Source organism: Coregonus lavaretus, assembly GCF_964263955.1.
Source record: "Coregonus lavaretus genome assembly, chromosome: 4".
Lineage (NCBI taxonomy): Eukaryota > Metazoa > Chordata > Actinopteri > Salmoniformes > Salmonidae > Coregonus > Coregonus lavaretus.
Window position 1 is genome coordinate 77629348 of NC_139991.1, and position 25111 is coordinate 77654458.

General features: G+C 46.5%; 1 protein-coding gene across 1 annotated transcript in view; it reads left to right on the forward strand.

The window, feature by feature from the left end:
* Positions 1 to 24494, forward strand: part of LOC311128388 (YTH domain-containing protein 1-like) — a 62283-nt gene extending 37789 nt beyond the window's left edge. Inside the window, exons 11-15 of the mRNA XM_084160506.1 lie at positions 1202 to 1238; positions 19468 to 19510; positions 22753 to 22818; positions 23284 to 23442; positions 23577 to 24494. Coding sequence (XP_084016632.1) covers positions 1202 to 1238; positions 19468 to 19510; positions 22753 to 22818; positions 23284 to 23442; positions 23577 to 23798 — 527 coding nt within the window. The 3' untranslated portion in view covers positions 23799 to 24494. The remainder of the gene's footprint in view (positions 1 to 1201; positions 1239 to 19467; positions 19511 to 22752; positions 22819 to 23283; positions 23443 to 23576) is intronic.
* The last annotated feature ends 617 nt before the right edge of the window (positions 24495 to 25111 follow it).

A 25111-nucleotide genomic window follows, 5' to 3' on the forward strand; every position in this document is an offset into this window, starting at 1 on the left:
GTGCACCAATCCCTCCTGCAGCAAAGCACCCCCACAGCATGATGCTGCCACCCCCGTGCTTCACAGTTGGGATGGTGTTCTTCGGCTTGCAAGCAACCCCCTTTTTCCTCCAAACATAACGATGGTCATTATGGCCAAACAGTTCTATTTTTGGTTCATCAGACCAGAGGACATTTCTCCAAAAAGTATGATCTTTGTCCCCATGTGCAGTTGCAAACCGTAGTCTGGCTTTTTTATGGCGGTTTTGGAGCGGTGGCTTCTTCCTTGCTGAGCGGCCATTCAGTTTATGTCAATATAGGACTTGTTTTACTGTGGATATTGATACTTTTGTACCTGTTTCCTTCAGCATCTTCACAAGGTCCTTTGCTGTTGTTCTGGGATTGTTTTGCACTTTTCGCACCAAAGTACGTTAATCTCTAGGAGACAGAACGCGTCTCCTTCCTGAGCGGTATGACGGCTGCGTGGTCCCATGGTGTTTATACTTGCGTACTATTGTTTGTACAGATGAACGTGGTACCTTCAGGTGTTTGGAAATTGCTCCCATGAACCAGACTTGTGGAGGTCTACAATTTTTTTTCTGATGTCTTGGCTGATTTCTTTTGATTTTCCCATGATGTCAAGCTAAGAGGCACAGAGTTTGAAGGTAGGCCTTGAAATACATCCACAGGTACACCTCCAAATGACTCAAATTATATCAATTAGCCTATCAGAAGCTTCTAAAGCCATAACATCATTTTCTGGAATTTTCCAAGCTGTTTAAAGGCACAGTCAACTTAGTGTATGTAAACTTCTGACCCACTGGAATTGTGATACAGTGAATTTATAAGTGAAATAATCTGTCGGTAAACAATTGTTGGAAAAATTACTTGTGTCATGCACAAAGTAGATGTCCTAACCGACTTGCCAAAACTTTAGTTTAACAAGAAATTTGTGGAGTGGTTGAAAAACCAGTTTGAATAACTCCAACCTAAGTGTATGTAAACTTCCGACTTCAACTGTATATAATGTATTCTTTAAGTGGGTGCTCATAGGTGAAGTACTGATTCACATTCTTATTGACAACTGATATGTGTTACAATATTAGACAAAACATTTTGAAAGGGCAACTTGTGTGTCTTTGTAAACAGAGAGATGTTCCATAGGGGACATGAAAGAACATAACTCACCAGTCGGAGTAAATCAGCTTTCTCTCTTTATACAGGCTTTATGCCAGTTCAACGTAACCCACCAGTTGACCGGTAAGTACCTGACATCACTCACCGTGGACCCCAAATGGAAACCCTAGTGTAGATTGGAGAGGATTAGGTAGGTACAGTGGGGGGGAAAAAAGTATTTAGTCAGCCACCAATTGTGCAAGTTCTCCCACTTAAAAAGATGAGAGAGGCCTGTAATTTTCATCATAGGTACACGTCAACTATGACAAAATGAGATTTTTTTTCTCCAGAAAATCACATTGTAGGATTTTTTATGAATTTATTTGCAAATTATGGTGGAAAATAAGTATTTGGTCAATAACAAAAGTTTCTCAATATTTTGTTATATACCCTTTTGTTGGCAATGACACAGGTCAAACATTTTCTGTAAGTCTTCACAAGGTTTTCACACACTTGCTGGTATTTTGGCCCATTCCTCCATGCAGATCTCCTTTAGAGCAGTGATGTTTTGGGGCTGTCGCTGGGCAACACGGACTTTCAACTCCCTCCAAAGATTTTCTATGGGGTTGAGATCTGGAGACTGGCTAGGCCACTCCAGGACCTTGAAATGCTTCTTACGAAGCCACTCCTTCGTTGCCCGGGCGGTGTGTTTGGGATCATTGTCATGCTGAAAGACCCAGCCACGTTTCATCTTCAATGCCCTTGCTGATGGAAGGAGGTTTTCACTCAAAATCTCACGATACAAGGCCCCATTCATTCTTTCCTTTACACGGATCAGTCGTCCTGGTCCCTTTGCAGAAAAACAGCCCCAAAGCATGATGTTTCCACCCCCATGCTTCACAGTAGGTATGGTGTTCTTTGGATGCAACTCAGCATTCTTTGTCCTCCTAACACGACGAGTTGAGTTTTTACCAAAAAGTTCTATTTTGGTTTCATCTGACCATATGACATTCTCCCAATCCTCCTCTGGATCATCCAAATGCACTCTAGCAAACTTCAGACGGGCCTGGACATGTACTGGCTTAAGCAGGGGGACACGTCTGGCACTGCAGGATTTGAGTCCCTGGCGGCGTAGTGTGTTACTGATGGCTGGCTTTGTTACTTTGGTCCCAGCTCTCTGCAGGTCATTCACTAGGTCCCCCCGTGTGGTTCTGGGATTTTTGCTCACCGTTCTTGTGATCATTTTGACCCCACGGGGTGAGATCTTGCGTGGAGCCCCAGATCACGGGAGATTATCAGTGGTCTTGTATGTCTTCCATTTCCTAATAATTGCTCCCACAGTTGATTTCTTCAAACCAAGCTGCTTACCTATTACAGATTCAGTCTTCCCAGCCTGGTGCTTTTTCTGGTGTCCTTTGACAGCTCTTTGGTCTTGGCCATAGTGGAGTTTGGAGTGTGACTGTTTGAGATTGTGGACAGGTGTCTTTTATACTGATAACAAGTTCAAACAGGTGCCATTAATACAGGTAACGAGTGGAGGACAGAGGAGCCTCTTAAAGAAGTTGTTACAGGTCTGTGAGAGCCAGAAATCTTGCTTGTTTGTAGGTGACCAAATACTTATTTTCCACCATAATATGCAAATAAATTCATTAAAAATCCTACAATGTGATTTTCTGGATTTTTTTCCCCTCATTTTGTCTGTCATAGTTGACGTGTACCTATGATGAAAATTACAGGCCTCTCTCATCTTTTTAAGTGGGAGAACATGCACAATTGGTGGCTGACTAAATACTTTTTTCCCCCCACTGTATAACCGATACAGTAAACCTCCACCTTAAGGGTGTACTATGATTGAAGCTTGATCTACTCAGGGTTTTCTAAAGCTAGCCAGCTTCAGTTAGCTAAACATTCCAGCTCAGGTTTCATCTGTACTATGATGGTGGATATTGTTTGTCCACCTGCCGATAACTAGCAGGCTTGTAACTGCGTGTCGAACGCCAAACTCTTCATTGAGACAATGCTGAAACATCAATCCATGGGCAAGCATATTCGCTACACCCGCAATAACATCTGCTAAACGTGTATGTGACCAATAAAATGTGATTTGATTTGAAGTCAGGTGACACATTTTCAAAATGAAAAGTTATCTTGCAAATTCAGCAGGCAATGGTGATAAAGATGCTTTTAGAAGTGACGTCTTGATCCTATCACTTAGCATTAATGCCGTCTCTGGTGTGGTTATCAATTCACCTGCACCTATTTCCCCCCACTCCTTGCCATTACTATTCATTTGACAAGTCATACAAAAGTTTTACTGTGCAAATGCATTCTGTCGTTACTAAATGTAGCTGCACCATATAAAATAATGATATGCACAATGGGCGGATTTTCATGTTAGGGGAAGCAAAAAAATAAAATAAAATAAAACTTTATTATAAAGTATTGCATCCATCATCGCATTTGCAGACTAATGTAAAAAGTGATGAGTAGATTGGACAGTCATAAGTTAGGCTAATAATATAACTGAACTGTTAGGCTAATAATATAACTGGCTCATTGTTTGCAAAAAAAGACCATTCTGCTTATTTGCACACATCCAGAGCTCAGCCCCAGCTAGTGACATTTTTTTAGGAGGATCCAAGAAGAATCAGAAATAATTTGTCTTTTTTTATTAACATATTTCACACAATTCTACAACACTTTACTCTCCATGACTTGAGACCGTAGCAGAATCGTTAATACCACATAAAACGGCAGGGGAGGTTACTCTGCCGACGCTGACAAACTGAGATCAATAAAAAAACGACCTTGAATGTAACCATCTGAGCTATGCCTATGAAAAGGGGGAGACATATTGTAGGCTATGATGTCCATCTAGCCTGGAGGAGGAAATTGTCCTAAAAAAAAACCTTCCAGGAACATGGACTCAACCAATGATAGACAGTGAATATGCCCATTCACCGGGTATATGGCCGATGCTCTCTGCTATAGTGGCAATAAGATAAGCTACTGTTCGCTCAACAACCTATTGCAGAATTTTCATAGCCTATGTTTTTTTTTTTCTCTTTTGTGTTTTTCCAGCGACTTGGATTTTGAAATATTGCGATAGGCATATTTGAGATGCTTTTCATTTGACAGCCGCAAATCAACAATCAGCTATTTGACGTGCTGCGCTCGCTGGCCAAACTGCGCGCTTCCCGACTGTAGGTTATGCTCTGGCTTTGTGATTTAAAACAATCCACAGCAAAAAATATTTAAAGAACCTAATGATCCTCTGGCTAAATCATGTTCTCTGGTGTGGGTGTTTTCAAGGATTTTATTAATTTTTGTGTAGACAGGAGTAATTATATAATTTTGGCAAGTTCAATTTCCTTTAAGGAAGCTTAGCTTCCCCTAGTCTATTGGATGCGGCCACCTATACAACAGACTAACTAGATAGCTAGCCAGGTTGCAATGTTTGTTTTTAAATTGGCTAACTGTTTAGCTATTATTACTAGGAGTGTAACTTTCACCAAACCCACCATTTGGTACCTATTGCGGTTTTGGGGCCACGGTTTGGTTTCGGTACAGCGGGAAAATTTAAATGCCATTCACAATGTTAATTGGCTGTGTCAACCATAAATTAAAAGTACAGCTATCAGGCTTGTAAACAAATTGGAGTAAAAAAAAAACCATTTAATAAATAGCTTTTTATAAATTCTGTTGCATTTAACTTCCGAAAATGCTGTTATAGAAGCCATCTCCTTAGTAGCAGAGGTCACCATGTGGGAGAAGTGGGTGCTCAGGATGATAGTCAGTTTCCCGCTAGTAATTACCAGTTGGAGGGCCATTTGAAGTCGGTTTTTCCTAGTCGTATGTGGTAAATTCCCACTTCTTTGGTTACGAACGCGCCATGACACTACCTCCTTCAGTACCAGACGAACGCGCCATGACACTACCTCCTTCAGTACCAGACGAACGCGCCATGACACTACCTCCTTCAGTACCAGACGAACGCGCCATGACACTACCTCCTTCAGTACCAGACGAACGCGCCATGACACTACCTCCTTCAGTACCAGACGAACGCGCCATGACACTACCTCCTTCAGTACCAGACGAACGCGCCATGACACTACCTCCTTCAGTACCAGACGAACGCGCCATGACACTACCTCCTTCAGTACCAGACGAACGCGCCATGACACTACCTCCTTCAGTACCAGACGAACGCGCCATGACACTACCTCCTTCAGTACCAGACGAACGCGCCATGACACTACCTCCTTCAGTACCAGACGAACGCGCCATGACACTACCTCCTTCAGTGCCAGACGAACGCGCCATGACACCACCTCCTTCAGTACCAGACGTGCACTTGTGACTCTCATAAAGTGGGCGTGTCTGTAGCGCTGTACATCTCCCACTCCGGGTAATGTAATGGGCTTTCACTGTTAAGTAAGCGCAACACAGGTTGTAGGCCAATTTCATTGATATCTTCGGCTTTGGTTTGCTTACAGTGCCTTCGGAAAGTGTTCAGACCCCTTTTACTCAGTACTTTGTTGAAGAACCTTTTGGCAGCTATTACAGCCTGGAGTCTTCTTGGGTATGACACTACAAGCTTGGCACACCTGTATTTGGGGAGTTTCTCCCGTTCTTCTCTGCAGATCCTCTCAAGCTCTGTCAGGTTGGATGGGGAGCGTTGCTGCTCAGACCCCGTACCGAACGGTTCAGGATGGGGAGCGTCGCTGCTCAGACCCCGTACCGAACGGTTCAGGATGGGGAGCGTCGCTGCACAGACCCCGTACCGAACGGTTCAGGATGGGGAGCGTTGCTGCACAGACCCCGTACCGAACGGTTCAGGACGAATACGTGTACCACCCCTAATTATTAGCATGTGTTAATTTTGTCGTTATGTCTTTCCACCGGCACTCGTTAATAATCGCAAATGGCCGACGTGCAGTTGATGAACGGGACGGGTGCTACATACTTGGGTTGTAAAACTACACTCGGTGGCCTGTTTATTAAGTACCGGGTCGGACCCCCCTTTTGCCTCCAGAACAGCCGGAATTCTTCGGGGCATGGAAACGTTGCTCAATTGTGATCAAGGGACCTAACGTGTGCCATGAAAACATTCCCCACATCATCACCACCAGCCTGTACCGTTGACACCAGGCAGGATGGGGCCATGGACTCTGCCATCAGCATGACGCAACAGGAACCGGGATTAATCGGACCAAGCAATGTTTTTCCACTCCTCAGTTGTCCAGTGTCGGTGATGGCGTGCCCACTGGAGCCGCTTCTTCTTGTTTTTAGCTGATAGGAGTGGAACCCGGTGTGGTCGTCTGCTGCAATAGCCCATCCGTGACAAGGACCGACGAGTTGTGCGTTCCAAGATGCCGTTCTGCACACCACTGTTGTACAGCGCGTTATTTGCCTGTTTGTGGCCCAGCTTGCACCATTCTTGCCATTCTCCTTTGACCTCTCATCAAAGAGCTGTTTTTGCCCACAGGACTGAGCTGACCGGTTGTTTTTTTGTTTGTTGCACCATTCTCCGTAAACACACCGTTACATTTTAGATTTACATTTTAGTCATTTAGCAGACGCTCTTATCCAGAGCGACTTACAGTTAGTGAGTGCATAAAACCTTTTTTTTTCATACTGGCCCCCCGTGGGAATCGAACCCACAACCCTGGCGTTGCAAACGCCATGCTCTACCAACTGAGCTACACGGGACTGTTGTGTGTGAAAAGGCCAGGAGGCCGGCCGTTTCTGAGATACTGGAACCGGTACGCCTGGCGCCGACGATCACACCACGCTCAGTCGCTTAGGTCACTCGTTTTGCCCAGCCTAACGTTCAGTTGAACAGTAACTGGATGCCTCGATGCCTGTCTGCCTGCATTAGTACCTAATAAACTGACCACTGAATGTATGTCTCAAGCACTGAATATTAGGAGTTGAGAAATTAATCTGACACTGTTGGAAAGCTGGGATTTCCCCTCTTCAACAGTAGCCATCTTATTGTGACATTGTTAAATACATATTTTTTTAGAATAGCCTAATTGAGAAACGACTCAATAGAGCTCCCCTGTAACCTGAATATTTGAGACTTTTATTAGAAGAACATGGCTTTAGTTAGCCTACCTTTTTTTATAGCCATTCGATCCCTGATTCATTGAAAGATGGAACTATTTTAGAAATACATAAATATTTGGTTGTAAAAGTTGCAATATTATATGTCAAGGGTGGCCAAGCATCCCCTAGGACAGCGTTTCCCAACTCTGGTCCTTGAGTACCCCCAACAGCACACTTTTTTGCCCCGGACAAAACACCTGATTCAACTTGTCAAGGGCTTGATGATTAGTTGACAAGTAGAATCAGGTTTGCCTTGTCCGGGGCCACAACAAAACACTGTTTAGAAACACTGTTGGGGGTACTGGAGGAGTTGAGCTGTTGGGGTACTGGAAGACTGGAGTTGAGAAACACTGTTGGGGGTACTGGAGGAGTTGAGCTGTTGGGGTACTGGAAGACTGGAGTTGAGAAACACTGTTGGGGGTACTGGAGGAGTTGAGCTGTTGGGGTACTGGAAGACTGGAGTTGAGAAACACTGTTGGGGGTAGGGCTGTTACGGTGACCGTATTACCGCCACACTGGCAGTCACGAGTCATACTGGAAGTCAAATTCCATGTGACCGTTTAGTCACGGTAACTAGGCTTCTCCAAGCTCTGATGCTGCTGATGGTCATTAGTAGCCTACCAAACTTGCTAACTGCCTGGTACTCAGCACTCTATTGTCCCTCTAATCACTCTGACATCAATGCAAATGTAATCGAAAATCTAATCAAACACTTCATGAGAGCCCATGAGCTCATGTTGCGCAACATTTCTATAGGCTATGGAGTAGCGTGAGAAAACAGAGTGATGGCCTCTATTAAAAAGAGGAGGATCCCATCAGCTTTCTATAGGCTAGGCCTACTATATTTATTTCTCAACTTTCCTAATATGAAGCACATTGCTTCTCTTTACAACAGGAGTATAGCCTACCTGGCTGGCATGGAAATGAACCAGGGGAAAAGCGTCCTGTATTTGCTATTAAAGTGCATAGATTACATGCATTTTTTCCCCTGGTTCATTTTCATGCCAGCCAGGTAGGCTATACTCCTGTTGTAAAGAAACAATGTGCTTCATATTAGGAAAGTTTCACACATATTATTTAGTATGTGTGAAGAAAAGATTAAATCAAGAATAGTCTGATGGGTGACGATATTAGCGTATCACTTGTGAATGATGCCCAGCTTGTGTGCAGTAAAGCAAGAAACAATGGCTTTTTTTTTTTTGCTACTTTTTCAAATCATAGTGGCACACCTCATGTAGCCTAGCCCATAGGCCTATATGTTTTGATCACAACTAAAGTGGCCAAATAACTTCTTTAAAATGAAGCACATTAATCCGCTTTACAACGGGTGTAGAGCCTAACTGGCATACATACGCAGCGCGTGAGTTTCAAGTTTGGGGAAGATCATTTTTACCATAAAAATGCACATTTATAATAAAAGCATTACATAAGCGCATTTGCGGTCACTTTTGAGAAATTGTGTTTTCCTGCTAATGGAACATTTGCGCTTATAGCCTACTGCCGTGTGCGCATTGCTGCGCTTATGTGAAGAGAGAGCCTAATAGTTTATCAACATTTTAAGCTTAACGTTCTGATCTGTTATCAGCCTCATTGCTTAAATGTGTTTTGATGCTAGTGGTTGGCTAGTGGTTGGCTAGTGGTCGGCTAGTGGTTGTATTCATTTGGGATCTATTGCATCCCACAACTGTCCCAGACAATGTTTGGAATATTTATTTCTCACATAGAATAGAACAGGTCAACTCTTGTACTATGGGGGATAGTAGATTGACAGAGGCTAGTGCTTTTGCTGTTCGTTAGGCCGACTCATCTTGTTGGCTGACGAAAAGTAAATGTGAACAGTTCTGCCAATATCTTCAATATGTACCTCGGAATTGGATAAGGACATGCACAGTTGCATCCCCGACGTGTCTGTCTTCACTTGTAGCCTGTGAGAAAGACCCGATCACGTGATGGAGAGCCATTTCAGTGAGAGGTGCTTTGGCGCACGCAGCCGGGAGAAGGGAAGTATAATTATTATATTCAGCCCAAGGGTACAACGGCCACTGGCTGCAAAAGGCATGGATTTTTTTAGGGGGCATTACACGAAGGGTATGTCTGCGGGAAATTTGAGGCATTTATCAAGTGCGTGTCTAATTGTGAATGAAAGCCTGAAGTGTGTACAGCCTGCGCAAAAAACAAAGCAGAGCTCATGCAACTTTTTTTTCAAATCATCATTAGTCGCATCATGCAGCCTTACAATGTATTAAAAATCAAAACATATAGCCCAACATTTGTAGAACAACTAAAGTTACATGAATAACTCCAAATTAAGCATATAGGAGGACCTATTTCTTTGTTAACCGCTCAACACTGAATAGCATGTGGCACTCCCTCTGAAATCATTTGGAGAAAATATTATTTCTATGTTATTCAGCTATGTTCAATTGTATTCTTCATACTATAAAATAATGCCACGGAATTCTATGAATCTTGTCTGCTAAATGAACTAGTGTAGCCCACAGCCATTTGGCATAGCCAGATCAGGACCTATTCTGTTTTCCTGAAATAGACTACATTTTCTTCATATCATGCTTCTTTAGACCTGTCTAAAATAAATAATGGATTTATTGTGATGGTGTAGGCTATATTAAATTGATTTATTATACTTTTTTTAAATGTAGATGTTCCAAAGGTCTGCATCAGTGGCTTGTAGGCTATGCATGGAAGCCAGGAGATGCTAAATGTGTTTATGTGAATTAACAGTCAATTGCCGTGAGACCGGCAGTTATTTGCTTGACAATCACCGGCTGACAATTTCATGACAGCCACAGCCCTAGTTGGGCTGTTGGAGGACTGGAGTTGGGGAACACTGTTGGGGGTACTGGAGGACTGGAGTTGGAACACTGTTGGGGGTACTGGAGGACTGGAGTTGGGCTGTTGGAGGGCTGGAGTTGGGCTGTTGGAGGGCTGGAGTTGGGGAACACTGTTGGGGGTACTGGAGGGCTGGAGTTGGGGAACACTGTTGGGGGTACTGGAGGACTGGAGTTGGGGAACACTGTTGGGGGTACTGGAGGACTGGGGTTGGGCTGTTGGAGGGCTGGAGTTGGGGAACACTGTTGGGGGTACTGGAGGACTGGAGTTGGGCTGTTGGAGGGCTGGAGTTGGGGAACACTGTTGGGGGTACTGGAGGACTGGAGTTGGGGAACACTGTTGGGGGTACTGGAGGACTGGAGTTGGGGAACACTGTTGGGGGTACTGGAGGACTGGAGTTGGGGAACACTGTTGGGTACTGGAGGGCTGGAGTTGGGCTGTTGGAGGGCTGGAGTTGGGCTGTTGGAGGACTGGAGTTGGGCTGTTGGAGGACTGGAGTTGGGCTGTTGGAGGGCTGGAGTTGGGCTGTTGGAGGGCTGGAGTTGGGGAACACTGTTGGGGGTACTGGAGGACTGGAGTTGGGGAACACTGTTGGGGGTACTGGAGGACTGGAGTTGGGGAACACTGTTGGGGGTACTGGAGGACTGGAGTTGGGGAACACTGTTGGGGGTACTGGAGGACTGGAGTTGGGGAACACTGTTGGGTACTGGAGGACTGGAGTTGGGAAACACTGTTGGGGGTACAGGAGGGCTGGGGTTGGGGAACACTGTTGGGGGTACTGGAGGGCTGGAGTTGGGCTGTTGGAGGGCTGGAGTTGGGCTGTTGGAGGGCTGGAGTTGGGCTGTTGGAGGGCTGGAGTTGGGCTGTTGGAGGGCTGGAGTTGGGCTGTTGGAGGACTGGAGTTGGGGAACACTGTTGGGGGTGCTGGAGTTGGGGAACACTGTTGGGGGTACTGGAGGGCTGGAGTTGGGGAACACTGTTGGAGGACTGGAGTTGGGGAACACTGTTGGAGGACTGGAGTTGGGGAACACTGTTGGAGGACTGGAGTTGGGGAACACTGTTGGAGGACTGGAGTTGGGGAACACTGTTGGAGGACTGGAGTTGGGGAACACTGTTGGAGGGCTGGAGTTGGGGAACACTGTTGGGGGTACTGGAGGACTGGAGTTGGGGAACACTGTTGGAGGACTGGAGTTGGGGAACACTGTTGGGGGTACTGGAGGACTGGAGTTGGGGAACACTGTTGGAGGGCTGGAGTTGGGGAACACTGTTGGAGGACTGGAGTTAGGGAACACTGTTGGAGGACTGGAGTTGGGGAACACTGTTGGAGGACTGGAGTTGGGGAACACTGTTGGGGGTACTGGAGGGCTGGAGTTGGGGAACACTGTTGGAGGGCTGGAGTTGGGGAACACTGTTGGAGGACTGGAGTTGGGGAACACTGTTGGAGGACTGGAGTTGGGGAACACTGTTGGAGGACTGGAGTTGGGGAACACTGTTGGGGGTACTGGAGGGCTGGAGTTGGGGAACACTGTTGGGGGTACTGGAGGACTGGAGTTGGGGAACACTGTTGGGGTACTGGAGGGCTGGAGTTGGGGAACACTGTTGGAGGACTGGAGTTGGGGAACACTGTTGGGGGTACTGGAGGGCTGGAGTTGGGGAACACTGTTGGAGGGCTGGAGTTGGGGAACACTGTTGGAGGACTGGAGGGCTGGAGTTGGGGAACACTGTTGGGGGTACTGGAGGGCTGGAGTTGGGGAACACTGTTGGGGGTACTGGAGGACTGGAGTTGGGAGACACTGTTGGGGGTACTGGAGGACTGGGGTTGGGGAACACTGTTGGAGGACTGGAGTTGGGGAACACTGTTGGGGGTACTGGAGGGCTGGAGTTGGGGAACACTGTTGGGGGTACTGGAGGACTGGAGTTGGGGAACACTGTTGGAGGACTGGAGTTGGGGAACACTGTTGGGGGTACTGGAGGACTGGAGTTGGGGAACACTGTTGGAGGACTGGAGTTGGGGAACACTGTTGGGGGTACTGGAGGGCTGGAGTTGGGGAACACTGTTGGAGGGCTGGAGTTGGGGAACACTGTTGGGGGTACTGGAGGACTGGAGTTGGGGAACACTGTTGGGGGTACTGGAGGACTGGAGTTGGGGAACACTGTTGGGGTACTGAAGGACTGGAGTTGGGAAACACTGTTGGGGTACTGGAGGACTGGAGTTGGGCTGTTGGAGGGCTGGAGTTGGGGAACACTGTTGGGTACTGGAGGACTGGAGTTGGGGAACACTGTTGGGTACTGGAGGACTGGAGTTGGGGAACACTGTTGGGGGTACTGGAGGGCTGGAGTTGGGGAACACTGTTGGGGTACTGGAGGACTGGAGTTGGGGAACACTGTTGGGTACTGGAGGACTGGAGTTGGGAAACTGCCCAGGGAGCGCTACTGGGTGTGCAGGCTGTTGTTCCAGTCCTGATATTACACACCACATTAAAATCAGCTGTTCAGCATTTTTTGATTTTAGTCATTAGGGTTAAGTGCCTTGTTCACGGGCACATCGACAGATTTCACCTAGTCAGCTCGGGGATTCAAAACTGCAACATTTTGGTTACTGGCCCAACCTCTTAACTGCTAGGCTACCACCCAGCCCTTTGATAAGTGTGTTTGAGCAGGGCTAGGTCAAAAGCCTGCACACCAATTAACTCCAGATGGCGGGTTGACTACATTTTACATTTTAGTCATTTAGCAGACGCTCTTATCCAGAGTGCATACATTTATTTATATTTTTTTCCCATACTGACTACGTGTGTTTTGTACAGTAGCATTACGATGCTGTTATTCAACATTGTAGGGGGGTTAAGTGCCTTGCTCAAGAGCACAGCGGCAGGAGCTGGTAAATGGGATCAGTCTACATTTATGGTAACTTTTTTTATGTATACATAGCCGCTACCAAATTATTGGTCATGGAAATTTTAAGTCATGAAATTCCATCTGTCAAAATGTGTATGAAGCCTGCATAGGCCTCTAGCCTGTCAGACTGCTAGCAGCTTATTGTTTCCGGAACTTAGTTCTCAACAAGTGACTAGGGGTTGATTTAGGAGTTAGGGTTCCTCTCTCCACCAATCCTTCCCTAGTCCTTCCTCTCTCCACCAATCCTTCCCTAGTCCTTCCTCTCTCCACCAATCCTTCCCTAGTCCTTCCTCTCTCCACCAATCCTTCCCTAGTCCTTCCTCTCTCCACCAATCCTTCCCTAGTCCTTCCTCTCTCCACCAATCCTTCCCTAGTCCTTCCTCTCTCCACCAATCCATCCCTAGTCCTTCCTCTCTCCACCAATCCATCCCTAGTCCTTCCTCTCTCCACCAATCCTTCCCTAGTCCTTCCTCTCTCCACCAATCCTTCCCTAGTCCTTCCTCTCTCCACCAATCCATCCCTAGTCCTTCCTCTCTCCACCAATCCTTCCCTTCCTCTATCCACAAATCCTTCCCTAGTCCTTCCTCTATCCACAAATCCTTCCCTAGTCCTTCCTCTATCCACAAATCCTTCCCTAGTCCTTCCTCTATCCACAAATCCTTCCCTAGTCCTTCCTCTCTCCACCAATCCTTCCCTAGTCCTTCCTCTCTCCACCAATCCTTCCCTAGTCCTTCCTCTATCCACCAATCCTTCCCTAGTCCTTCCTCTCTCCACCAATCCTTCCCTAGTCCTTCCTCTCTCCACCAATCCTTCCCTAGTCCTTCCTGTCTCCACCAATCCTTCCCTTCCTCTCTCCACCAATCCTTCCCTTCCTCTCTCCACCAATCCATCCCTAGTCCTTCCTCTCTCCACCAATCCTTCCCTTCCTCTCTCCACCAATCCTTCCCTAGTCCTTCCTCTATCCACAAATCCTTCCCTAGTCCTTCCTCTCTCCACCAATCCTTCCCTTCCTCTCTCCACCAATCCTTCCCTAGTCCTTCCTCTCTCCACCAATCCTTCCCTAGTCCTTCCTCTATCCACAAATCCTTCCCTAGTCCTTCCTCTATCCACAAATCCTTCCCTAGTCCTTCCTCTATCCTCAAATCCTTCCCTAGTCCTTCCTCTCTCCACCAATCCTTCCCTTTCTCTCTCCACCAATCCTTCCCTTTCTCTCTCCACCAATCCTTCCCTAGCCCTTCCTCTATCCACCAATCCTTCCCTTTCTCTCTCCACCAATCCTTCCCTTCCTCTCTCCACCAATCCTTCCCTAGTCCTTCCTCTATCCACAAATCCTTCCCTAGTCCTTCCTCTCTCCACCAATCCTTCCCTTCCTCTCTCCACCAATCCTTCCCTAGTCCTTCCTCTCTCCACCAATCCTTCCCTAGTCCTTCCTCTATCCACCAATCCTTCCCTAGTCCTTCCTCTATCCACAAATCCTTCCCTAGTCCTTCCTCTATCCTCAAATCCTTCCCTAGCCCTTCCTCTATCCACCAATCCTTCCCTTTCTCTCGCCACCAATCTTTCCCTAGCCCTTCCTCTATCCACCAGGTCTTCCCTTACTTGGGCTGTTGCGGTGACCGAGTCATGATGCAGTAAAATTCCATGTGACCATTGAGTCACAGTAATCTCCTCTTATGCGCTCTGGACATGCGTTGGTAATACCCAAATCGCTAACGACCTGATGGCTAATGGTCTGGTACTCGGGGCTCTATTGTCCCTCTAACCAACCACTCTGACGTCAATGCAACTGCAATCGAAAATCACATCACACTTATCATCAAAACAGTATCATGCTTTTAAAACTCCCCATGATGAATTTGAAGAAAGAAGTTCAACAACAGGTTCAAACTGAGTGGAAAACATGGTCACTGTGGATGTTGTTTCAAAGCAAAACGAAATGGACAGCACTTTCTAAGGCGGTGATTAATTCAAAGCATTTAAGACATTGCATGTAGAACATTATTAGAGCTTATGCATATATGAGGTCTATATATGAGGTCTATATATGAGCCCAAGCCCGAAAATAACAAATAAAATAAAAACGGAATTAAAATGATTATGCCATTCGTTATACAATACATGGCCTTCTGCATATTACGCAGAAGAAGAAAAAAGAGAAAAAAACATATATTTAGGATGTTTATAGTTAACCCTACAATTATAGTGAATTTGATTTTGAATAGCCTAGTAATGGGGCATTTTTTATATTTTGATAATTAATAGACTGACACGTTACCTTTAGCTGCAGAATATCTCACCACCGTGCGTTTCCGTCTCCCCTCTCTCCTTCATTCCTTTCTCGAGCGCACAGAGCGAGGGGCTGTCAACAGTTTAATGAAATATGTTTTGTTGTGATAACATGTTACTATCGATGTTCCCGAACAACAAATTTCACTTGGTTTCCCAAATTTAAGCACTGGGTAGCTGCAGGAACAGGGTTGGAGAGCCCATGGCATACAGAGTACTGGGTAGCTGGAGGAACAGGGTTGGAGAGCCCATGGCATACAGAGTACTGGGTAGCTGCAGGAACAGGGTTGGAGAGCCCATGGCATACAGAGTACTGGGTAGCTGCAGGAACAGGGTTGGAGAGCCCATGGCATACAGAGTACTGGGTAGCTGCAGGAACAGGGTTGGAGAGCCCATGGTATACAGAGTACTGGGTATCTGGAGGAACAGGGTTGGAGAGCCCATGGCATACAGAGTACTGGGTAGCTGGAGGAACAGGGTTGGAGAGCCCATGGCATACAGAGTACTGGGTAGCTGGAGGAACAGGGTTGGAGAGCCCATGGCATACAGAGTACTGGGTAGCTGGAGGAACAGGGTTGGAGAGCCCATTTCATACAGAGTACTGGGTAGCTGGAGGAACAGGGTTGGAGAGCCCATGGCATACAGAGTACTGGGTAGCTGGAGGAACAGGGTTGGAGAGCCCATGGCATACAGAGTACTGGGTAGCTGGAGGAACAGGGTTGGAGAGCCCATTTCATACAGAGTACTGGGTAGCTGGAGGAACAGGGTTGGAGAGCCCATGGCATACAGAGTACTGGGTAGCTGGAGGAACAGGGTTGGAGAGCCCATGGCATACAGAGTACTGGGTAGCTGGAGGAACAGGGTTGGAGAGCCCGTGGCATACAGAGTACTGGGTAGCTGGAGGAACAGGGTTGGAGAGCCCGTGGCATACAGAGTACTGGGTAGCTGGAGGAACAGGGTTGGAGAGCCCGTGGCATACAGAGTACTGGGTAGCTGGAGGAACAGGGTTGGAGAGCCCATGGCATACAGAGTACTGGGTAGCTGGAGGAACAGGGTTGGAGAGCCCATGGCATACAGAGTACTGGGTAGCTGGAGGAACAGGGTTGGAGAGCCCATGGTATACAGAGTACTGGGTAGCTGGAGGAACAGGGTTGGAGAGCCCATGGCATACAGAGTACTGGGTAGCTGGAGGAACAGGGTTGGAGAGCCCATGGCATACAGAGTACTGGGTAGCTGGAGGAACAGGGTTGGAGAGCCCATGGCATACAGAGTACTGGGTAGCTGGAGGAACAGGGTTGGAGAGCCCATGGCATACAGAGTACTGGGTAGCTGCAGGAACAGGGTTGGAGAGCCCATGGCATACAGAGTACTGGGTAGCTGGAGGAACAGGGTTGGAGAGCCCATGGCATACAGAGTACTGGGTAGCTGGAGGAACAGGGTTGGAGAGCCCATGGCATACAGAGTACTGGGTAGCTGGAGGAACAGGGTTGGAGAGCCCATGGTATACAGAGTACTGGGTAGCTGGAGGAACAGGGTTGGAGAGCCCATGGCACACAGAGTACTGGGTAGCTGGAGGAACAGGGTTGGAGAGCCCATGGCATACAGAGTACTGGGTAGCTGGAGGAACAGGGTTGGAGAGCCCATGGCATACAGAGTACTCGGTAGCTGGAGGAACAGGGTTGGAGAGCCCATGGTATACAGAGTACTGGGTAGCTGGAGGAACAAGGTTGGAGAGCCCATGGCACACAGAGTACTGGGTAGCTGGAGGAACAGGGTTGGAGAGCCCATGGCATACAGAGTACTGGGTAGCTGGAGGAACAGGGTTGGAGAGCCCATGGCACACAGAGTACTGGGTAGCTGGAGGAACAGGGTTGGAGAGCCCATGGCATACAGAGTACTGGGTAGCTGGAGGAACAGGGTTGGAGAGCCCATGGCATACAGAGTACTGGGTAGCTGGAGGAACAGGGTTGGAGAGCCCATGGCATACAGAGTACTGGGTAGCTGGAGGAGCAGGGTTGGAGAGCCCATGGCATACAGAGTACTGGGTAGCTGGAGGAGCAGGGTTGGAGAGCCCGTGGCACACAGAGTTTCGGTGGAAATATCACCTGTCACGCAGCAAGAGGCTGCATGCTCCTCAAACAGTGGTTGATGCGTAAAGTTAAATAAGTGTTCTTATAAGCCCAGACATTTCTAAATGCAATCCTGTGTGAAAGGAGAGTTTTGATGGTTGCCACGAACAAGCGGAGAATCCCAGCTGCTACTAGATGTATTTGATTTATTTATTGCCTGCTCTGCTATAAACTGGAGTAGCCTAATCAGCATGGTTTTACAACGAAATGGGGGGGAAGTGGCCTCCATTCACTATTCCAGTGCATACGGATGACATGTTTTTCCCCAGTTGATAATGGGCCTTTTTTCTAAATCGAAACAAACGTTGACGTTTTAGTAAAGGCAAGATTAAATTGAGAATAGTCTGATGGGTGAAAATGTGATCACTTGATGAGAGAACAGCGTGTGCTGCCTGAGGCAAGGAACCGAGCACAAGCTTTTTTTTGCAACTTTTTCAAATAGTCTAGACTAGTTGCATCATGCAGCCCAAATATATTTTGATTTGTATTGTTCAAAACTAAATTTGCCAAATAACTCTAAATCTAATTTATAAGACCTGTTTCAAATGATCACTTTTATGCTCAACATAGTCACTTCATATGCGTACACGCTCTGGAATGGGAAAAATATCCTTTCTATTTGATTTGGCTAAATTCAATTATATTCTTAATATAAAATAATGTCATGGGACTTATGAGCATATATTGTCTGCTTAATGAACAAGCTGACAGCCTATGGCATCCAGGCTCTGTCGTAGCCGACCGCGACCGGGAGACCCATGGGGCGGCGCACAATTGGCCCAGCGTCGTCCAGGGTAGGGGAGGGAATGGCCGGCAGGGATGTAGCTCAGTTGGTAGAGCATGGTGTTTGCAACGCCAGGGTTGTGGGTTCGATTCCAGTATGAAAAATAAATAATAATGTAATCACTCACTAACTGTAAGTCGCTCTGGATAAGAGTGTCTGCTAAATGACTCAAATGTAATGGAGCATAGCCAGATAACATACAGTAGGCCAACTCATATTCTGTTCTTCTGAAATACATTTTCTTCAAATCAAAGTTTTCTTTAGACCTGCCTAAAATAATGGATTTATTGTGATGGTGTATAATAAATATACTTTTTTAAAATGTAAATGTTTCCAAAGGTCTGCATCAGTGGCTTGTGGCTATGCGTGGAAGCCAGGAGATGCTAAATGTGTTTATGTTAATTAACGGTCAATTACTGCGAGACCAGCAGTTATTTGCATGAAAATAACCGGCTGACAAAATGTAATGACCGCCACAGCCCCTCCCCTAGCCCCTCCCCTAGCCCTTCCTCTCTCCACCAATCCTTCCCTAGCCCTTCCTCTCTCCACCAATCCTTCCATAGCCCTTCCTCTCTCCACCAGTCCTTCCATAGCCCTTCCTCTCTCCACCAGCCCTTCCCTTTCCTCTCTCCACCAGTCCTTCCATAGCCCTTCCTCTCTCCACCAGTTCTTCCCTAGCCCTTCCTCTCTCCACCAGTCCTTCCCTTTCCTCTCTCCACGAGTCCTTCCCTAGCCCTTCCTCTCTCCACCAGTCCTTCCCTAGCCCTTCCTCTCTCCACCAGTACTTCCCTAGCCCTTCCTCTCTCCACCAGTCCTTCCCTAGACTTTCCTCTCTCCACCAATCCTTCCATAGCCCTTCCTCTCTCCACCAATCCTTCCATAGCCCTTCCTCTCTCCACCAATCCTTCCCTAGCCTTTCCTCTCTCCACCAATCCTTCCATAGCCATTCCTCTCTCCACCAATCCTTCCCTAGCCTTTCCTCTCTCCACCAGTCCTTCCCTAGCCTTTCCTCTCTCCACAAATCCTTCCATAGATCTTCCTCTCTCCACCAATCCTTCCATAGCCCTTCCTCTCTCCACCAATCCTTCCCTAGCCTTTCCTCTCTCCACCAATCTTTCCCTAGCCTTTCCTCTCTCCACCAATCCTTCCCTAGCCCTTCCTCTCTCCACCAATCCTTCCCTAGCCCTTCCTCTCTCCACCAATCCTTCCCTAGCCCCTCCTCTTTCCACCAATCCTTTCCTGGCCCTTCCTCTCTCCACCAACCCCTTGCCCTCCCCAAACAATAACCAGTAATAACTTAATTTCCCCACAGGCGCTTCCCCACTGGAGTCAGAAGAGATGTTTTTCTCAATGGGGTGAGTTCAGGAATTACATTTTTTGTTGATTTCAACAAATATACACTACATGACCAAAAGTATGTGGACACCTGCTCATCGAACATCTCATTCCAAAATCATGGGCATTAATATGGAGTTGGTCCCCCCCTTTGCTGCTATAACAGCCTCCACTCTTCTGGGAAGGCTTTCCACTAGATGTTGGAACATTGCTGCGGGGACTTGCTTCCATTCAGCCACAAGAGCATTAGTGAGGTCGGGCACTGATGTTGGGAGATTAGGCCTGGCTCACAGTTGGCGTTCAAATTCATCCCAAAGGTGTTCGATGGGATTGAGGTCAGGGCTCTGTGCAGGCCAGTCAAGTTCCACACCAATCTCGACAAACCATTTCTGTATCGACCTCGCTTTGTGCACGGGGGCATTGTCATTCTGAAACAGGAAAGGGCCTATCCCAAACTGTTGCCACAAAGTTGGAAGCACAGAATCGTCTAGAATGTCATTGTATGCTGTAGCGTTAAGATTTCCCTTCACTGGAACTAAGGGGCCTATCCCGAACCATGAAAAACAGCAACATTATTCCTCCTCCACCCAACTTTACAGTTGGCACTATGCATTGGGCAGGTAGCGTTCTCCTGGCATCCGCCAAACCCAGATTTGTCCACCAGACTGCCAGATGGTGAAGCGTGATTCATCACTCCAGAGAACACATTTCCACTGCTCCAGAGTCTAATGGCAGCGAGCTTTACACCACTCCAGCCGACGCTTGGCATTGCCCATGGTGATCTTAGGCTTGTGTGCGGCTGCTCGGCCATGGAAATGAAGCTCCCGACGAACAGTTCTTGTGCTGACATTGCTTCCAGAGGCAGTTTGGAACTCAATAGTGGACAGACGATATCTACGCGCTTCAGCACTCGGAGGTCCCGTTCTGTGAGCTTGTGTGGCCTACCACTTCACGACTGAGCCGTTGTTGCTCCTAGACGTTTCCACTTAACAATAACAGCACTTACAGTTGACCGGGGCAGCTCTAGCAGGGCAGAAATTTGACGAACTGACTTGTTGGAAAGGTGGCATCCTATGACGGTGCCACGTTGAAAGTCACTGAGCTCTTCAGTAAGGCCATTCTACTGCCAATGTTCGTCTATGGAGATTGCATGGCTGTGTGCTCGATTTTATACACCTGTCAGCAACGGGTGTGGCTGAAATAGCCAAATCCACTAATTTGAAGGGGTGTCCACATACCTTTTGTGTGTGTATTTGTGTATATATAATGTGTGTGTATATGTGTGTGTATATGAGTCATTGATATTAACATACAGTTAATTTGATTCAGTCCTTTTGATATTATTGCCAACTACTTTAATGATTTTTTTCATTGGCAAGATTAGCAAATTTAGGCATGACATGACAGCAACACTACACATCCAAGTATATCTGACCAAATTGCGAAAGACAAGAATAGTAATTTTGAATTCCGTAAAGTGAGTGTGGAAGAGGTGAATAAATGATTGTTGTCTATCAACAATGACAAGCCCCCGGGGTCTGTCAACTTGGATAGAAAATGACTGAGGATAATAGTGGACGATATTGCCACTCCTATTTGCCATGTTTTCAATTTAAGCCTACTAGAAAGTGTGTGCCCTCAGGCCTGGAGGGAAGCTAAAGTCATTCCGCTACCTAAGAATAGTAAAGCCCCCTTTTACTGGCTCAAATAGCCGACCAATCAGCCTGCTACCAACCCTTAGTAAAGTTTTGGGGGAAATGGTGTTTGACCAGATACAATGCTATTTTACAGTAAAGAAATTGACAACAGACTTTCAGCACGCTTATAGGGAAGGACATTCAACAAGCACAGCACTCACACAAATGACTGATGATTGGCTGAGAGGAATTGATGATAAAAAGATTGTGGGGGCTGTTTTGTTAGACTTCAGTGCAGCTTTTGACATTATCAATCATAGTCTGCTGCTGGAAAAACGTATGTGTTATGGCTTTACACCCCCTGCTATAATGTGGATAAAGAGTTACCTGTCTAACAGAACACAGAGGGTGTTCTTTAATGGAAGCCTCTCCAACATAATCCAGGTAGAATCAGGAATTCCCCAGGGCAGCTGTCTAGGCCTATTACCTTTTTCAATCTTTACTAACGACATGCCACTGGCTTTGAGTAAAGCCAGTGTGTCTATGTATGCGGATGACTCAACACTATACACGTCAGCTACTACGGCGACTGTAATGACTGCAACACTTAACAAAGAGCTGCAGTTAGTTTCAGAATGGGTGGCAAGGAATAAGTTAGTCCTAAATATTTCAAACTAAAAGCATTGTATTTGGGACAAATCATTCACTAAACCTCAACTAAATCTTGTAATGAATAATGTGGAAATTGAGCAAGTTGAGGTGACTAAACTGCTTGGAGTAACCCTGGATTGTAAACTGTCATGGTCAAAACATATTGATAAAACAGTAGCTAGGATGGGGAGAAGTCTGTCCATAATAAAGCGCTGCTCTGCCTTCTTAACAGCACTATCAACAAGGCAGGTCCTACAGGCCCTAGTTTTGTCACACCTGGACTACTGTTCAGTCATGTGGTCAGGTGCCACAAAGAGGGACTTAGGAAAATTACAATTGGCTCAGAACAGGGCAGCACGGCTGGCCCTTGGATGTACACAGAAAGCTAATATTAATAACATGGATGTCGATCTCTCCTGGCTCAAAGTGGAGGAGAGATTGACTTCATCACTACTTGTATTTGTGAGAGGTATTGACATGTTGAATGCACCGAGCTGTCTGTTTAAACAACTAGCACACAGCTCGGACACCCATGCATACCCCACAAGACATGCCACCAGAGGTCTCTTCACAATCCCCGAGTCCAGAACAGACTATGGGAGGAGCACAGTACTACATAGAGCCATGACTACATGGAACTCTATTCCACATCAAGTAACTCATGCAAGCAGTAAAATCAGTTATAAAAATAAAAATACACCTTATGGAACAGCGGGGACTGTGAAGCAACACAAACACAGGCACAGACACATGCATACACACACATGATAACATACACACTATACACACACGTACACATGGATTTTGTATTGTAGATATGTGGTAGTGGAGGAGTAGGGGCCTGAATGTGTATTGTAATGTTTTGAAAATTGTATAACTGCCTTAATTTTGCTGGACCCCAGGAAGAGTAGCTGCTGCATGGGGATCCATAATAAATAGAAATATTAACATGATGTGGTTAATGTTATCCCCAGTCCTACAACGATTACATGAGGGAGTTCCACCACACCATTGGGCCGCCTCCTCCTTGGCAAGGAATGGTATGTTCTAGATGTTTGGTTCATAGAGCTGTAGAGCTAAATAATCATATGGTTTAATACTACATATAGAAGTCAAAAAGGCATATAAACGCTACCTGAGAAATACCTGTCTGGTCGAAACACGTTGCAGTATGCTGCCACCTGCTGTAATATGTTAGGCTGATCTGCTCCCGCCTGTATATTAGTCAATATTTTGGGTTCTCTAAGTTCATCTTAATCATACCAATCCTCCTCTTCAGAAGACAATAGCTGATTTTTTGTTTTGTTACATACACTCATTTTACATACATGGCACTTTAATGTTTGTACACCATAGTTACATAGCATAGTTAAAGTGAATGTGTCTTTTTAATTGATCCTACCTGCTATTTAAATAAAGGTGAAATAAAAATAAATAAACATTTAGGGGCTTTTCTCCACTGACTTCATTCATAGTGTCAATAAAATAAATATCCTTCCCTTTAGGCCCCTTACCCTGGGATGGAGCAGCCGCCTCACCACCCGTTCTACCAACACCACCCTCCTCCTCCCCAGGCGCACCCCCCCTACGCTGGGCACCACCCTGTACCACATGACGCCCGCTTCAGGGAGAAGAGAGTCGTCCGCTCCTTCAGCTCCAGCCTGGTAAAGCCCTTTGGGCCCGGGTCTAAAGTAGTGCACTATAAAGGGAACGGGGGTGGTATTTGGGACACTACCTTTTGTCCGTCTGAGGGAGTGTAACCTGAACACCACCTCTCTCTCTCTCTCCCTCTCTGCAGCATGACTATGACATGCGGGTGGATGACTTCCTGAGACGGACCCAGGCCGTGGTGACCGGTCGCCGCAGCCGACCCCGAGAACGAGACCGGCAGAGGGAGCGAGAACGGCCCCGGGACGCCCGCCGGGACCGTGACAGAGACCGTGGACGCGAGCGTGACCGGGAGAGAGACAGGATCAGGGAGAGGGAGAGGGAGAAGGAGAGGGGGCGCTACAGGAGATAATCAGGGACAAAATCAAATCAAACAGCAAGTCCCGTGGTAGTGTCTCTTACCTAGTTTTTTTCTTTCTTTTTTTTTTTTTTAAAGAAGCTGAACTGTTCTGTTTTTACATTGTGCTGTGAAGGCATCTCATGTGTATCATGCATGCAGTGTAACTGAACTAACTGGGGGGGGGGCAACAACCAAAAATCCACATTTTAGTTTCTTATTTTGGGGGGGAGACATGGTTAAGAGCATCTAACTATTGGAGATTGTTTTTTTGTTTATTCTTCCTTAGACTGTCCTGGATTTTCAATGTATAACGTCTTGTGTGTATTTTAGAAGGGATTGACCTTTGCATTTGCCACATTGTCTTTGTGCTGTTCATAATTGTACATGGTTCAATTGAAGATCTGTCTACTAAAAGGGGTATAATTGTATTGAATCTGGCAGTGTTATTGCGAAGTCCCCTTTTTGCCTTTTTTAGTTTCAAGCCATTTATTTTTTTCTAGTGTTTTGACTGATCCGGAAGCAAAAAGCAATATTGTTGTCATGTCTAGATTGATCTCTTTCCTTTCTGAAGTTTAAACCAAGACTCCAATCAGTGCTGTAAGGCTTAACGTTTAGAGAACCTGCAATGTTTGTTGTCGAGGGAATAAGGTATCACTTGTCTTGGATGGCTGTTTTTTGTACAAAAAATTAAATACTGTGAGTATTTTACTGCTGTGGTCCAGTTTATGAGTGAAGGAAAAGATGCCTGGATTGATTCACTTTATAGACAACTGGTTTTACTCTGAACTTTTTGCTGGTCTGAGCGAAAATATTTCAGAAGAAATATTTAACCGTAAGATCAACAATAGCAACACACATCAGTCACAGACTTTGCATTATGGTTAGTTGAAAAGTGATCCTATTAGCTTACATTTTTACATTTACATTTTAGTCATTTAGCAGACGCCCTTATCCAGAGCGACTTACAGTTAGTGAGTGCATACATTATTATTATCTTTATTTTATTATTATTTTTATTTTTTATACTGTCCCCCTGTGGGAATCGAACCCACAACCCTGGCGTTGCAAACGCCATGCTCTACCAACTGAGCTACATCCCTGCCGGCCATTCCTTCCCCTACCCTGGACGACGCTGGGCCATTCCCTCCCCTACCCTGGACGACGCTGGGCCAATTGTGCGCCGCCCCATGGGTCTCCCGGTCACGGCCGGCTACGACAGAGCCTGGATTCGAACCAGGATCTCTAGTGGCACAGCTAGCACTGCAATGCAGTGCCTTAGACCACTGCGCCACTCGGAAGGCCAAAAGCTGTTTCCAATGCATTTG